This window comes from Haemaphysalis longicornis, unplaced genomic scaffold, assembly GCF_048455015.1.
Source record: "Haemaphysalis longicornis isolate Haplotype H1 unplaced genomic scaffold, Haemaphysalis longicornis Haplotype H1 scaffold_9, whole genome shotgun sequence".
In the NCBI taxonomy this organism is placed as follows: Eukaryota; Metazoa; Arthropoda; class Arachnida; order Ixodida; family Ixodidae; genus Haemaphysalis; species Haemaphysalis longicornis.
Genome location: NW_027526460.1, coordinates 48,096,979 through 48,113,460, shown reverse-complemented (window position 1 = coordinate 48,113,460; position 16,482 = coordinate 48,096,979). Strand labels below are relative to the sequence as shown.

Below are 16,482 nucleotides of genomic sequence, written 5' to 3'. Positions count from 1 at the left end.
CTTGCACGTGGGCCGTGGCTGGGCAAAAAAGGACGCTGGGAGTATAGAAAATTTCATTGCACTAAGGTTTGCCTCTACTGTCAACACCTTGAAATGAGAAATCAGAGGCAGGATACAAGCTTTTCAGTACAAAACCCGAATGGGGACGTACTTAGGCAATTCCAAACACAATCGCAAATCTCGTTTTTGTAAAGTAACTAATGGGCGGAGCTTGTAAAATGGATAACTCGAAAAAAGAATGCAGCCGAATTCTAGAATAGGGTGAACGTAGAGGCGGTAGACCATTAAGAGGATGTCTCAGCGCATAAGCGAATTCCTGATTGATTGATTGTGGGGTTTAACGCGCCGACGCAACGCGGGCGATGAGGCGCGCCGTGTACGTATAGTGGATGGCTTCGGATTAATTTTGATATTCTGGATATTCTGGAAAAGAAAATCGAACCACCTTTTCGAAGAGAATACGATGTTCCACGCAATCATATCACTTCCCTACATCGAATGTCACAGCGGCTGTACCCTCTCTAAAACAACGAGCCAGATGAAGGTGACTCTTTAGGTTTATGTGATCAGACCACATTGCACATCCTGTCCTGAAGCCGACCTGCAGAGGGCTCAAAATGTTAGCACCATTTTAAAACGCATTCCTTCTAGCCACTAAAACTCTATGAATAATTTTTACTCTGCTGTGACATCAGGCTTGCACTATCGTCTAAGCTGGTTTAGATTTTTTTCCTCCTCCACTCATGTTCTTCCCACCAGGGGTGTCTTTTATTTGGCTGTCCAAATCTATTCTGAGCCCTTCGTTGGAAGCTACTGTAGCAACTTCTCTGGCAATAGAAATTTTATGGTCAAATAAAATACGGAGCTGTTATCAATCACTTCTGCGTCACCCAAAGTGTTTAAGAGACCTCAGGTCTTCACGCGCCGCTTTGCTCTGACGAAAACGAAGGCAATCAGGCTCTCGTGAAAGGTACGTCACGCGCTCGCGAGCCTGGAACATTCTACGGTCCGCCATTTGACCCCATCGGTCGCCTTGCCGACGACAGTAGCTGCACCCCTCAAGCCCGCACTGTCTTTCCCAAGCCTCCATGGCGACGCCCTCCCAGCGCTCGCACGCCTCCGCGGAGACTCCAGCAAAGCGAGGGAAAGGCAAGACGCGGAAGAGCGCCTCCAACTCCAGTGTGACGAGCGTAGCGTCGGAGGCGTCCACCCGAAGCGTCACAACCACGCCTCGTCGTGAAACGCGGGAGAAATCGCGGCACCGGCACCCAAGCATCCACTCCAAGACGGGCTCGGGGTCCTCCGACCGTGGCCGCCATTTTGCCGCCGAAGCCGGCGAGCTACCCACAGCCAGCCCTGCGCCGCCGCCCGCTATCACAGGCCCGGTCGGCTGCTGCCTCCCGCAAACGAAGACCTCTCCTGTGTCAACCTGCGCCGTGGTTCGAGCCTCCGATTCACCCTCCCCGTATCCGAGGCCAACCGGTAAGTGTGCCTCGTAACCTAGGTTAGATTACAGTGTAGCACGCTCCTAGAGTGCCACGTGCACGGTGTTAGACTCCGAAACGCTTGAGCACGCAAGCCGTGCGCGTTCAGTTGTGTGGAACCAGCGGTGGCAAGCCCGCGACTCCTTGTGCGTTTCTAGCCGAGGTCATGTAGCAAAAAATAAGCCGTCCGACTCAATGCGGAAGCTGTCGGAAGTGCAAGCAGTGAATATATATAGCGGGCTGTAGCGCCGTTATCCGCTCACTGCTACCACCCAACGCATTTCAAATTTCCCGCCTTCGCTGTTCTCGCGCGCCACCTGCCTGAAACTGCGCTAGCGGAATTTCTATTTTGTGGGCTCGCTTTTCCTCCCGCACGTGCCGGCGTTTCACCGCCCTTTTTTTTTTTTTTTCTTACTATCGTAAAATCCAACCCAGCAAGCGTTCCTAACTAAATGAACGCAGGCGCTGCCGGTTAATTACATATATTTTGCCTCAAGTGTACTGGCACTTTTCTTTGCGCTAAGGAACGGGGAAATAGATGTACGACACGCGCCATCGGTTCACGAGTTTCGAACGGTTATGACTATTTAAACCGCTTGGTTTTCGAAGCCTCTGCGGAACGTCCTACGACGGGTACGCCGGGCTCTACATGGGTCCGTTGTCTCGCTGCGCCGCCCGTTTATTATTTTCTCTAAGTTTTTTTTTTTTCATTTCTTTTCGCCGATGTAAATACATACCGTTATACCGGCGAATCACCTGTACTTCAATTATGTTTTTTTTTTTTTTTCGAAGAAGGGGTACTGCAGAGTTGGTCCACTTGCGCTATTTTATGCGTACTCCTAATGTTCTTTTGCGGGCCTTTTTTGTTTATTTCTGGGTTTGGGGCGGGAAGGGGGGGGGGAGGGATGTGTATAAGATGCATATTTTTGATTTGGCTGTGTCTAATCTCACGGAAGCCGTGAGAATTAACCTCCGGGAAATTCTCTCGGCAGTTTCCGTAAAAGTTGGCTGGCCTAAAGTTTGCTGAATGATATTACGTCCCAACGTAACCTAACGTAACATAACCTTACTGAACCTAGCGTAACCTAACCGAACGCATCATAACCTACCCAAATCCAGCCCAACTCCAACAAACCTAATCTAACCCAGCCCAACGGCACAGAACACAAAAACGTCGTTCAACCAATTCTAGAAGTCATGTGCGTCGATCTTTTGATATAGTAAGAACCAGAGTAAAGAAAAGTATCAACAAAATCCCGATGACACGTCCACGTTTAAAACAAAGTACTATACCACAGCGCTACAGAGGCAGCTACAAGCATGGCTTTAGTCAATATTTATCCCATAGAATCTCCGTGTAGCGTGCTTAGCCAATAAGAGGTGACTGCCGTGAGAAATTTCCGACGGTAATTCTCACGGTTGCCGGGATAATAGACACTACCTTTTGATTTTGTCAGGTCATTTGTGTGAAATCTTTTTCCTATTTTTCTTATTTTTGGGTTTTCAGTATTCTGCTTGACCAATTATTTCCACTTACGCTATTCGAACGATTGCACGTGTTTTTTCGCCACATCTGCATTTTTGTGGAAATACAGGGCGTTACAAGGTTTTTCGCCATTTTCGCCAGTATACGCATCACAATGTTCTTTCGCGGACTTTTTTGTTAATTTTTGGGTTTTTGAGGCAGATGAATGCGACGCATATTTATGATCTTGTAAGATATTTTCACTGAAATTTCATCTTTTTTCTATTTTTCTTATTTCTTGGTTTTTTATTCTGTTTCACCAAATATCTCAATATTTACACGTAATCACAATGTTCTGTCGCGGACTCTTTTTGTTAATTGTTGGGTTTTTGAGGGAGATGTATGAGAGGCATATTTATGATTCCGTAAGATTTGGTCGTAAAAGCTTCATTGTTTCAATTTTTCTTATTTCTTGATTTTTTTTAATCTGTTTGACCAAATATCTCCATTTACACTATTATAACGATTACAGGTTGTTTTTTTTTTCGACTAATGTGCATTTTTGTGAATATGCAGGGCGTCACATGGTCCTGGTTGTGGGGGTACCCGTCAAAAATGCTATACGGATTAATAGAGTGAATGATTGGGCCCGTTCGTGATTCATATTCGGCTACAGGGCCCAGGGCAAAATTCAGGAACAAGAGAGGATGCAGGACAGGCGCTGTCCTGTGCCAGTCTTGTTCCTTGTTCTGTCAGCTCCTGTCCTGTGCCCTTTCTTATCTCTTGTCCTTGTGGCCTCTAGTCGACTTTCACAGAAAATTGTTTTGCCCAGCCAAAAAGAGCGCCTTCAACGCCAGCGAGACGAGCGTGGCCGCCGAGGAGCCGACTCCCGCGCTCACCCATGACATCATAATGAACCCGGCGTTCTCATTCCTCGAGAAAACGCGGCGCCAGCGATCAAGCATCCACTTGAAGGTCTTGAAGTGCGACCCCGGCCGCCGTGCTGATGTGGAGAGTGCCGTGCTACCGACCGCCAGGAGTGCCCCATCTACTTACTTGAACACAGACCACAGCGGCCGCAGTCTTTGCAGCGAAGATGCGCATCTCGTTTCTCGGTACGTTGGGATTAGAGACACCGAAACACAGACCCCGGACTTCAGGCGACCAGATACCAGTAAGTGTGCTTTTTCGGCGTAGCTGTTATGTTACTGTTGCGCGAGTAATAGATCTTGCGCGCCGGCAAAAAATTTGCGCCATCGATCCGCGGACAGAGAGCGACAGTACAGATCAACAGGGCGTGCGCAGAGAGGTGACGTCAAGCTGAGCAGCAAGCCGTGGCGCTGCCTTCTCATAGCTGACAGCCGATAGTTAAACTATTGTTAATTTTACTATAGTTAAAGTGCTAAGCGGCGGCGGCTTCTTACCGCCTTCCACCGCGCCCGTTACTTGGCGTCCCAGCGTAAAATGGTGCGCTGCTAGGTGGGAGCCTTTCGGCCTCCCGGGGGGAACGCGTGGGCAGTGTGGAGTCGCCGTCTAGTCGCCGCCTTCAAGATCCAATGGATCATCCGCTTAAGCTTCTGCTCGGCTTTCGCGTTCCACTTCTAAACGCGAAGCTGAAGTGTCCTCCAACATTTTGTGAATGGTTGCACTGGCGTGACCGCTGAGGATTCAGTGACACTCCCACCAGGGTTGTTGTAGGTTGATGGCCTTTGGGAGCACCCATGGAGGAAAAACACTTTCCCTCGTGGGAGCACCCTATCGGCATAAACTGCTTTTGTCTGTACGGCATCAGTGTTAAACCTACATGAGGACCCGGTCTGAGGTCTCCGGCGGGGCATTGCAGTGGCTTCTCAGTGTGAAGCAATCTTTAGCCATAGCGTACCTCGTGACCGGCATAACCTTCGCTATGGTGACTACCCTAACCGCGTGATTTCACTTCACATCTCCCGGGCTTTAAAGCAGTCAAGACCGGTTTCCAAGAGCTGCCCTGTTGTCATGTTCATGTCAGTGATTGCGTCGTAAATCTTTCAAAAAGACCGTTAGCTCCGATACTGGCTATTAACTATGAAGACAGCATTGACAGCAGGGATGAATAAAGTGTTTGTTTAAAATTTGCGTTGTAGTTGTCATTTAGGAGCAGCGTATGGAGTATGGATAAATGAGGGTGACTCGGTAGCATATATGTTGCGTTGTGACATACACTATGTCCTCGCACATCGTAGATAACCAACGTATTCATTTCCGCAACTTTTTTTTTGTATTGTCGGTTTATTCAGAAATGTTCTGCGGCCTTTTGTTTCGCAGTGTTTCGTTGCGATTGTTTTGCCTACCGAGCATTCCTTTGTTTTGTAGGCTTTGTTATGACAGCCCAGTCTCCTCGTTTTAAATCAATTTGCACTAGACCAAAATATGGTGAGCGCTGCTGCCCGAAAACAAGAGGGATAGTTAACCCGTCTTTTTTGATTTCTCTTGCATACTAAGTGGAACTAAATATGCAAGTATGCAAGTGGAACCAAGTATATACTAAGCATCTACTTCCGAAATAAATTATCATGCTTGTTCGCATGCTTTGGTAAAACTAGCTTAACACGACTCGTTACTTTTGCCTGCAATTTTGTTGGGAAGAGTTTTCTAATTTTAGTTTGGTCCCTAGCTCCAACCAAAACTTATGTGCCGAGTTTGTCCCGAGTGATTAATTTCATCGTGTGTTTAATAAACGGTCGGTTTACTATTCGATATATCAAACAATAAATTAAATAATCATCTAATCACTATTTTTATCTACAGATCAATCGATTTATTATTGATAAGATAATCACACAATTATTTTATTCACTTGACAAAATGATTATCCGCCGCGGTGGCTCAGTGGCTAAGGCGTTGCGCTGATGAGCACGAGGTCGCGGGTTCGGCTTCCTTCCGCGGCGGCCGCTTTTCTGATGGAGGCGAAAAGCAAAAACGCCCGTGTGTACGAGACTTCGGCGCAAGTTAAAGAGCCCAAGGTGGTCAAAATTAATCCAGAGTAATCTTTTTGACAGCACGTGGACAAAGGCGCACCCGAAATAACGTTTTATATATATGCGCAGGAATACATGCGAACAGCCTTCAGCCCTTCAGCCACCACCGTTTCGCACTTTGCTGGCTCTTTCTCGTGGAGTATTCTTTCCTCTACGCCCCTTCCCGTTTTATGAACTGGATTAGAAGTGGTCTTGGATGCTTGGGGCTTGGGGGAACACGACTGCGAATATTGAAACATAAATCTGACGCAGTGTTACGGGAACCTTTTTAAAGAAAAAAGCAATGAAGGATGCCAGGTCCGGTTTACTGACATTATTCTTCCGTTTTACTCCACGACTCCTAAAACTCTCTGCTTCTATTAAAGATTCCGTTCTTCCGTTATGGCTTAAACTGCAGCCAGAAACTCCCCGAAAAAGGGAAAATTTCCCGCATGGAACACCACTGCTACTACCATCTATCAGCCATGATATATAGTACTATGAGTGAAATACTTTTATTGTAAATTTACTTGGTAAAGTGGTTTATTTGTGATTTGCCACTCGATATATAGTACAATGAATAAAATTTTATGTCGATAAAGTCACTGAGTGTGATCAGCAATTATTTCGCCTGACTGACTGCTTAGGTGGCTTGTCCGATTACTATAAAGGAAGGATTTTACTATTTTATTTCGCAAACTGGGTGTTGAATGAGTGATTACGTAATAGATTAATTCACCGGACTGACTTGTTAGACTGCTCATTGATTGATTGATTGATTGATTGATTGATCGGTTGAATAATTGATTTGTTGATTGTTTGCTTGATTGAGGGATTGATTGCTTGACTGATTGGTTTATTGTGTAATTAATTGATTGATTGATTGATTGATTGATTGATTGATTGATTGATTGATTGATTGATTGATTGATTGATTGATTGATTGATTGATTGATTGATTGATTGATTGATTGATTGATTGATTGATTGATTGATTGATTGATTTTCCCCTCACGAGCAGAGCCGGTCCATTACGCCTCCAACGTGATGCGCCGTATCTCCGAGATTTGGCAGTCGGTCGAACTGCGGATCCGGCCGCATCTCTCGGGAGTCCTGCCTCAGAAGCCATATGAGACGGACCGCAGGGCCTCCGCAATGCGAAAGGTGGCGCCCCAAAGCCACTTCCACCCCCCTTCACCGGTGAGTAGGGTCCGCCGCAAGGTCAGACACTACAGGCCTGAGAGGTGCACTCATCGAGCTGTGCTCTAGGGCCAACTCGCCTCAAAACAAGTCTAACTGATAAGTAACGTTAAGAAACCAGGAAAATAGCGACAGAGCTAGATAATTAAAAAGAAATGCGCCCATGCACTCTGGGTAATCAGCGAAGCTGTAACGTGCGGCCGCTGTTTTACGCATACGCGGGGCCTTCACATTTGGAAGCAACCCGCGGATGGCGTGTTTCCATTGCCTCGCTGACGCTGCTCCACCCGCACCGCCACCGCCCCTGCCCGCCGTTGCCGACTGAGCTGTGTCACGCTCTGCTGCGAGAGAGTCTTGTTCGTTGCTTACGATGCGCCGTTGCCACTTAACCAGTGTCGGTACACGCGAGAGTATAGCCAGGCTATCTGTACACCCAGCCAATCTCTCTCCCCTTACTTCCAACCCCCCTCTAACCTAGTTTTCTCGCGCATGCGCATGGGAGGAGGGGGGAGGGGGGGCGAAGCATATAACGCTTCGCTTTAAAATTGACACTCCATGGTTCGGCCTCTCCACACACTGATTATTGAGCGAAAGCGGCGCACGTGGGTCCCGCATTAACAAGCGTAGTTCACCACCCCACAGCGGATATGTGCTACTCTTTGGGTATCCAACCTTTTGGCGTGCTTTGTTGTACACATAAAAGCGTGCAGAGTACCGGAACAGGTTTCTTGTTGTCGACCTTCCTAGAGCTCTAAGTAGTTGGCTTATTGATTTTTGGTGCATGCTGAGGTATGCACCAAGCTTATCAAGCGTTGGCCAATCCCGCGCTATTGATATGGTGCTGTTGGTATGGTTGGTTGGTGCGACTGTGCGAGTTCGTATCAATTTGCTAGAGCAGCCATCGGGTATGCGCCTGCACAGGCAAAGCCTCTGGGTTTGAGGTCTACGACGTGGAGCAGTACCCGCAGCTTGGCGTAGATTGAGTGTTTTTTTTTTCCAATAGGTAATAATTCACGTTGTTAGATGTGCTAATGTTAGGCCTAACTTCTAATGCTTAGGTTTAACAGAAGTGGGCTAGTTGGTTCATAGTATTTGCAATAAAAATTATACCAAAACTGACAAAAACACACGAGACAAACAGGACTGGCAGCGCCGTAGTTGGTGTACGTCGAGATGTGGGTACGGGTGGCCGACGCCCGCCTAAGAACGTGACGTTAGGCCTAACGTAGGCCTGTAGCGCTCCCGTGCCGCCTACCCACCACCTCACACCTCCTATCCCATCGCGAACGAACGGATCTGGCGCCGCCTACAGACGAACACCTTCTACAACCACCAACATCTACACCACATCCGCCCACCTACTCTCTAAAGTGCAAACACTACAACTTCCCATTAACAACACTCCGCTTAGTATGGCAGTGACCTGTCGTGGTGGCTCAGGGGCTAAGGCGTTGTGCTGCTGAGCTCGAGGACGCTGGTTCAATTCCCGGCCGCGGCGGCCGCTTTTCTGATGGAGGCGAAAAGCAAAAACACCCGTGTGTACGAGATTTCGGCGCACGTTAAAGATACCCATGTGGTCAAAATTAATCCGGAGCCCTCCACTACGGCACGCCTCATCGCCTGCGTTGCGTCGGCGCGTTAAACCCTACAATCAAATCAAATCAGTATGGCAGCGCCCTACCAAGCCCCTACCTCCCACCCATCCAACCTACGAGCAGTGGGAGTGCGCGCTGCGAAGCGGCCAGCTCAAGGACCAGGCTGCACTGGTCGAACAGGCTACGTCAGCGGCCGTAGCTCGTGCCCTGCTGGAATAAGACGGCCACCCTTTCCTGTTTTCTTTGACACCCGCATTTGCCCTCCCCCGTTTACCAGAAATCAATGTTTATTCTGTCTCTCTCGCTCTTCCTATTGCGCGTCAACCATGCCATGACCTTAGCGCAAGTGACTTATCAACTGAAAAATGCGGAGGGCTTCACGAATTCATTGACGATAAACTGTATTAATGCTTTCGCACAAATGTCTTTTTTAAGGCCAGCGAACAGGTGACGACGGCTCTTTTTCTGTCGTTCGCAATGCTGTGGATCGCTTGCCATTGAATAGATTGCTATCATGCGGTTTCAGTGCCGTCATCTTTCACTAATGCAGATAGTGTTTCGTCATCACTAGCAGCAGCAGTAACGCATTTACTCCCACATCGAGGTCTCCATCCCCGAAGATTCCAACCCCTCCTATTCTGCGCGGTCCTAGATTCCTTACGTCGTTTTTCCATCGGCTGCTCTTTTCCTGTAAACCTGTATTGCCACGAACTTCAGTCCTACGGAGTGCATGGCCTTCCGAACTCCATTCGTTTAATTCCAGATAAAATGCGTTATCAAACCCAAAACACTTAATTTCCTATTACTATACATAACTTTTGTCATCTTTTTTTTTCGGTGTAGTTTAGCTGACCCTTCTTGTCTCAAGGTTTTTATGAAGTTCATGAAGTACGCATTGGCTGTATACCATTACCTTTAGTGAGAGACAGTGTACTGCTTAGTATTTAAGTTGTTGAAGTACCCCGCGAGATGGACCCCAGCAGAAGCTAATTACTCGAACACGGATATATCGAACTCCAAGGGGATCGCAGAATAGTTGGATATATCGATAATCCGAAATATAAAATACCCCTGTCCGAAGATTATCGGATAACTCTGCACATCACGGAGAGATTTGAGATTGTGACAAGCATAAGCTTACCGATTTGTTCCTCACAGCACGGAAAATTCGAACCATAGCGCGACGACCACCACACTTTATTTAACGTAAAAAAAGTCGAGATTCGCTTACTTCTTCTTCTGCGCCATAAAATTCACCACAGTGTCTTCAAGCTTACGAAGGCAGTCAAAATTAGAAAATCCGGTGTTATACACTGTGCCACAACAGTGGCGAATCTGAACACTGACTGCAGTAGGTGATTGGGAACGTTGTCAAGGCCCCTAGTAGGGTCCACTTCTTTGGCATCGGTGATGTACGCCACAGCCTCTCACACGGTCGTCAACACTTACGAACTCGAGTGCCGTTGTAGCATCCGGAAAAGCGCTGTCGTCTTCGGCATCCGAACCCCTCTTGTCTGGAGCGGAGCAACAAAGACGCTTTGCACACGACACGCTCCGGAACGGCCGTAGCGTGCTGCCTTCGCCTTACTTCAGGTTTGATGCGCAGTTTTGCGTTAAAAAATGCTGCTAGGAATTTCAAATACCCCTACAGCCTACATCTTCCTGTACTGGTTCAATACTGTACGATATCGTCGCTAAATCCAAATTCTTCCGTTCTTTCGTGACCGTGGCTATGAATCAAGGGCCGCGGACAAAACACTCTCACCACGCCCCGTAAGTCCCCCTGAGCGAGCCACCACCGGTAACCGCTTATACACTAAAAAAAAAAAACCCCACAAACTGCGCTTCAAGTCGGGTTTCCCTCTTCCTTTATTTCCTTTCGCACCCAATCACTCCACCGTTCTCGCTGTCATGCGGCCGCCCCCATGCTAGCGTGCGAGCAGCTGTTAAAGGCCATCGAGACGACGCGACGCCGCCTCCTTCTCACCGAGCGGAGCAGCGCCCGCGAGAAGTCATCATTACCATCGCATCTACTCCCTCAGGAGAAGCGTACTTGCAGGGACACTTGCGGCGCAGCGTTCGATGTATCGAATGTACCCGTGATCAGGAGTTTGATGTACGCGTACAACAGCGCTATACTTTGGCATGGGATTTCCAAGGGAAAGTTCAGACTGTTCGACATACACAATAATTCGATATATCCGTGTTCGACTGTATACATATTTTTTCTGGTTGTTTTATCATAACTGAAAACTGGAAGGCAGTTATATCTGTAGGTAGTTATATCTGGGTAGTTATATCTGGGTAGTTATATCTGGGGTCGGGGTATACGTAGTTATACTCTGAGGAAGGTGTCTGTGTCTGTTTAGCAATGCTCTCGATGTTTTGTGCCGTCTTCGACCCTTAAATCGAACTTTCCTGCTGGAGCATCATTTGCAGCTCCTGTCCAGACGGGAACGAGGCGATGTCGGCAAATCTCTAACGGCCCCGTATCCTGTATTCCCGTGCTATTGTAAGGCGACAGACCATACCGCACTTTTGAATCGCACCGCACCGTACCGCACTGCACCGCACTGCACACCGCAATGTAGTGTATAGTGTACTGTGTACTCTACACTACAATGTACAGTGTCCGCACTACACAGCGCACTGTACAGTGCGCACCGTATCGCACTGTAGACAGACCGTACCGCGCCGTACCGCACTTTTCAATAGTTATGTGATCACGACTGTAAATCTAGTGCAGCAAAACTTCTAATGAAAGTGCGCTAAATGGAGGAACAGAAAATAGATATTGGCCGAAAGAATACAGCACACGTTTAGATCATGGCCAGAGAGTAATTGAGAAAGGCGCGCCGAATATATGAAAATTAGCAGCCATTCCGCTCTGTGAAGGTGAATGATCAGCGAAGCTTTTCAGCGCACGACACAGATGTGGCACAGAATTCAGGGGAATGATATAAACAAATTTTATTTGACACGCGTCCTTACTTTCTTCTATCCCCTCTCCGAACCCTTCCGCTTGGCACAAATGAGCAATTAGGCGGTGTCAATGCGCAAGCGTATGAGGCATTGGTTTGACTTCGGTTGAGTTTGAAGGTCCGAGTGACAAGAACGAGGCGCTTTATGGTTTGATCTGGAGTAATAAGCTTCGCTTAAGCGAAGCCGAAATTTCTGAACTCTACTGCAGGTTCAACTTGACTTCAAATGACTTCCGCCGCCTCTCGAACATAGATCTCTCTTTTCTCCTCCGCCCTTCCCCTCCCTCTTCCCCTCCCCCCTCCTCCCCTTTCATCCTCTTCTGCCCTTCCCCCTCCCTCCCCTCCCTCACTCCTTCCCCTCCCCTCTTCCCCTCCCTTTCTATCCTCCCACGATAAACACGGAGAAGGTTGGCTCAAGCCAATTCGATTTCCCCGCGTACCACTGCTCCCGCCATCTACTGGAATGTTTTGCTACTGCTGAACTTGGAACAGTGCCACGAGATCCAGGCTCGCGCGAGCTCTTCGTGTATTTCTGGTTGTAAATATTGTTTTCAGCGCGCACTTTTCTTTGCTATCGCAAATATCAAGCCGTCTTTAATTTTCAAATAAATATAACGTGTGAATTGGCGTTTTCCCTCAAATATGCCCAACCTTTTCCCCTTCCTCAACATGTCGACAAAGCTGAAGTATCTTTCCAGACGTCTCGTTCGAGAATTGTTAGTTTTGGGCCGGATGGCTGAATCGACCGACCGACCTACCGACGGTTGGACAGACAAACAGACAGATATTTTAGGGTTTAAGTAGCCCAAGAAAGACTATTGCCATTAATCAATCAAAGTAGCATGAATTATTAGCATTCGCAAGCTACGTATCGTCATGTATTACAAGCATCTCGCGCTTTACACGCGACAGAAATTGGTCATGCCCCCCCTTCCCCACTCCTCAAGTGCGCGGGAACCACGGAAGGGAGTAGTACGCTTATTCAGAACGTTAATTCCGTATATTCACATTTCCATGCTCCAACGTAAGGCATTTTCTGCTGAGTTATAAACGTACAGTGTCCTTGAATAATGTACCTGCATCATTTCTCTGCAATCCACCGGTGTTAAGAAGAAAGCCAACCTAAGCAGTTTACCTGGTTTATTGCTTTGACGATCTATTAAAACGGTAAGAATTCACATCTTAATATAGTGGTACCATACAAAGGGCGTAGGGGCTTCGTGCGCCTCCTATCTCAAATAGGTGAACCTTCTACCAAAGGGTATGACTAATGGTATGGCTGTGGTTACGAGCGTTCTAATGTACAACCATGAGGCAAAGCGCGTCGTTTGTACTCCTGAAACCGCCGTATGACCGTGAATATACTTGACGGGGGAATAGTAGGAACGTTAGATTGTTGAACATGGTTGTCACAAAAAGTCGATTAATAACGGTTTGATACATACACATTAAAACAAACTATATCACGTTCAGCAGCCCAGCTGACTCTAACTGTGCATAGTGGTGAAACAGCGCGCAAAAAAACATGGCAGAAAGAAGAGGACAACAACACAGCGCTCGTGTTGTTGTCCTCTTTTTTCTGTCCTGGTTTTTTGCGCGCTGTTTTTTGATCTAACAACTGTGTACGTTTTTTTTCTTATCGCTGTACATATTCAGCAGTTATGTGAGCCAGTGGTGTGATTCGCATGTCTTTAATAATTTCCCGAGATTTATTTTTCAATTTTTAGGTTCTGTCTTTGTGACGGTATCGGTTGTTAAGTTGGCAGTGTCTTCAACGTTAAGAGTCGGCTAAAGAGAATAAGATTGGCTCTAAGAACGCCTGCTGATATCACATGCAGCTAACTGACCAACCTTCTTCTCACGCACTCAAAGTTTACCTTGCAAGTACAGCTGCGTCACACTGTTTTATCTGCAGGTCGCCCTCCCGAAGGAGCCGCTGCTTCCCATTCTCCGGGGTGCTGTGTCAGTCACCTTCTGCATAACGGTCGGGCTGGGCTACGTCTTCCTGTTCCCAGCGGCGCCAACTGGCGACGACGTGTGCTCGAGCCTCGAGTGCTCCGAGTACGGCAAGACGGTGAGCTCCTCGATCGACGCGTCGGTGAATCCCTGCCAGGGTTTCACGCGCTTCGTGTGCAGCGGCTGGGAGAGACAGCACCAGCTGAGCGTCCGCGAGGAGTACTACGGACGGGTGCTGGAGCAGGTGGCGCGTGCCCTCCGCAACGTCGACATGCCACCGCCGGGACACGACCAGAACAGCGTCCAACGCGCTGCGGCCGTTTACCGGAGCTGTAGGGGCCTGCTACACAACAAGATCGACCAACTCAAGACCGTCCGGAATGCTCTGGAGAATGCGGGCATCACGTGGCCTCGAGATGCCGCCGCGCCCGACCTGGTGTTCACACTCGTCTACAGCGCGCTCAAGCTCGGCTGGGACGCCATTGTGAGCGTGACGCTGCGCGTGTCTGAGCAGAAGACCACCCTGGCCGTCGATCCTGGCTTGGCCTTCCACTACGTCATGCAATCGCCGCACGCCAGTGACACCGGCTTCAAGCGTTACTTTCACGTGCTCAGGGACAGCTTCGGTACGGCAGGCAGCGGAGACCCAGACAGCGACGAGCGTCTCATCGCGTCCGCCGAAGGCTCCGTATTGCGAAAGCTGATGGATGCGTACGCGGTTCGCCAGCGCCCAGAGGCGATGCCCGACGGATTGTATCTGGGACTGGGCCTCAGCCGATGGAAGTTCAATCTGATGAAACTCTTCCCGACGATCAGCGAATCGCTGCAACTCGTAACGGCGGGAAAGAAATTTCTTGAGGCGTTTCTAGATTTCTGGGACGAGCGCGGCGAAATAGTGGCGCACATCTTCGCGTCCTGGTGCACGGTTCAGGTGGCTGCCCTTTACGCGAACGAGCACCTCATCGTGAACTACTACAACAGCTTCCCTAGGGCGCAGGTCTATTACGAGGCCTTCTGCCTCACTAGAGCCTACGTCTTTTCCCCTCGCGCTGTCTTCGATCGCTACAACACACTAGCCCTTGGCGGCCACAGACGAACCTCCGCCGAGCACATTGCGAAATCCGTTGGTGACGCCTTTCTTCGGCGTCTCTCGCGAAGGCCACATTATCAGGGAAGCATCGCGACAATCGCCAACTTGTCGGCCATGCCGACCGCGTTCCGGCGCTTCAACATCACGACCCCAGATCACGATCTCGTCGGCTACAACATGAATGACTCGCTAGTCCAAAACTGGGCCACGTCCGCCTTACTCTCGAGAAGCGCGAATGACTCCATCGTCATGACAGCCATCGAATCTCTCCAACTGTTCGCCTTGTTCCTCTCCGAGGACGGACGGCGATCATTCCAGCTCATCCCCCCCGCCGCGTACTTCCCTTTCTTCGACACTGCACTCGCGAGCGCCATCAACTACGGCGGCCTGGGCTCTCAAGTGGCTTCGGCGCTGGGCCGCCTCTTGACCATAGCCGATAGCGAGCTCAGCTCGGACGACCAACTCACCGCCGCCATCAAGGACCTGACGGAGTGTGTAACCAATGGATCACCCGCAGAGTACATGGAGGTTATCACAGACGTCGCCCTTACGGCCAACGTCCTCGTGGATGCGTTCGAGTCCGATGTCCAAGTCAACGGGCGAGAAGTTCCGCACCTTGGACGCTTCACGCCCACCCAGCTCCTTTTGGTGGCGCTCTGCTTTGTCCACTGTTTGGGGAGCGATAGGGGAAACTTTCGCAGTGTCTGCGATTGGTCGCTTAAGCACGTCAAAGCATTTTCGCAAGCTTTCAACTGCCCGCCTGGTTCGCCGATGAATCCAACTCACCGGTGCGACGTTCCGTGAGATGTTTGGTGCCGCATTCCTCGTGGTCTTCCTGTTCCGCATACAACAGTTGTGTTTCTTCTTATAACGGCCGTGCTAGGGATAAAACTTGTGGTTTATTTTCGTATTTTGTTGTCTCTTGATGAATTCTGACCGCGTTTCAAGTTGGTTCTTAACCCGTGTGTTTGCAACTAGCATCATGTCGAAGCTCCTTGGACGTACTTTCCGACGGGCGCAACATGCAGGTCGAGCTGTTATTCATAGTCCCGCTTGTTGCCTACACTAATTGCTGCGATATTTCTTCCAAAACAAATATACGTTTAAATTTATTGCTCATATAACCAACAAAGCGTTGTGCTCGCAGCGCCTTTACGCTTATATGCCGAATTTTACCATGTATGTGGCTGTTTTGGCGTTATTTCAGCCGTGCTTGTTCCGGGTTGCTGGAAGAAACACTTGTAGGGCGCCACAGGCTGACCTGTTCTATACATTTCTGGCTTCCGCCGTATTAAGATGATGCAATAAAGCCATTTTGTCATTGAATTCGAGTGTTCATGACAAGGTCAATAAAAATAGGCCTTCAGAAAAACCGAAAAACTGTGCCACTGTTCGTCGGCCTCAGCCAATCCCAACAAACTGCCAATAATACGTCATAGGCTCAGTGCGGAAAACTAGCCAGCATTCAGCATGCCTATTCTGCTTTCCTCATTACACAGCTTATCTGAGTGACGTGTTCGCTAAAACAGGCGTCAGTGTTGTTCTCACAAGTGAAGTTTTAAAGCGCTGAACTAGACAAGCGACTACACCAAGGCGGCGGGCACCCCAAATGTACCACGATTAGGTTGGATTGGATTGGTAAGGTACATCTCCCCCATGATAAAGTGTACCCGTGTTCAGTTAGCTCCGGCGCAATGTGCGCGGACTCAAGAGAA

At 48.8% G+C, this 16,482-nt stretch overlaps 1 protein-coding gene across 1 annotated transcript; it reads left to right on the top strand.

The window, feature by feature from the left end:
• The first annotated feature begins 789 nt into the window (after positions 1 to 789).
• On the top strand, positions 790 to 16,360 carry LOC144151550 (endothelin-converting enzyme 1-like). The gene is made up of 4 exons (XM_077682647.1): positions 790 to 1,482; positions 3,782 to 4,123; positions 6,967 to 7,145; positions 13,637 to 16,360. The coding sequence occupies exons 1-4, from the start codon at positions 1,089 to 1,091 to the stop codon at positions 15,569 to 15,571; spliced, it is 2,850 nt and encodes a 949-aa protein (XP_077538773.1). The 5' UTR covers positions 790 to 1,088; the 3' UTR covers positions 15,572 to 16,360.
• Positions 16,361 to 16,482: the final 122 nt, after the last annotated feature.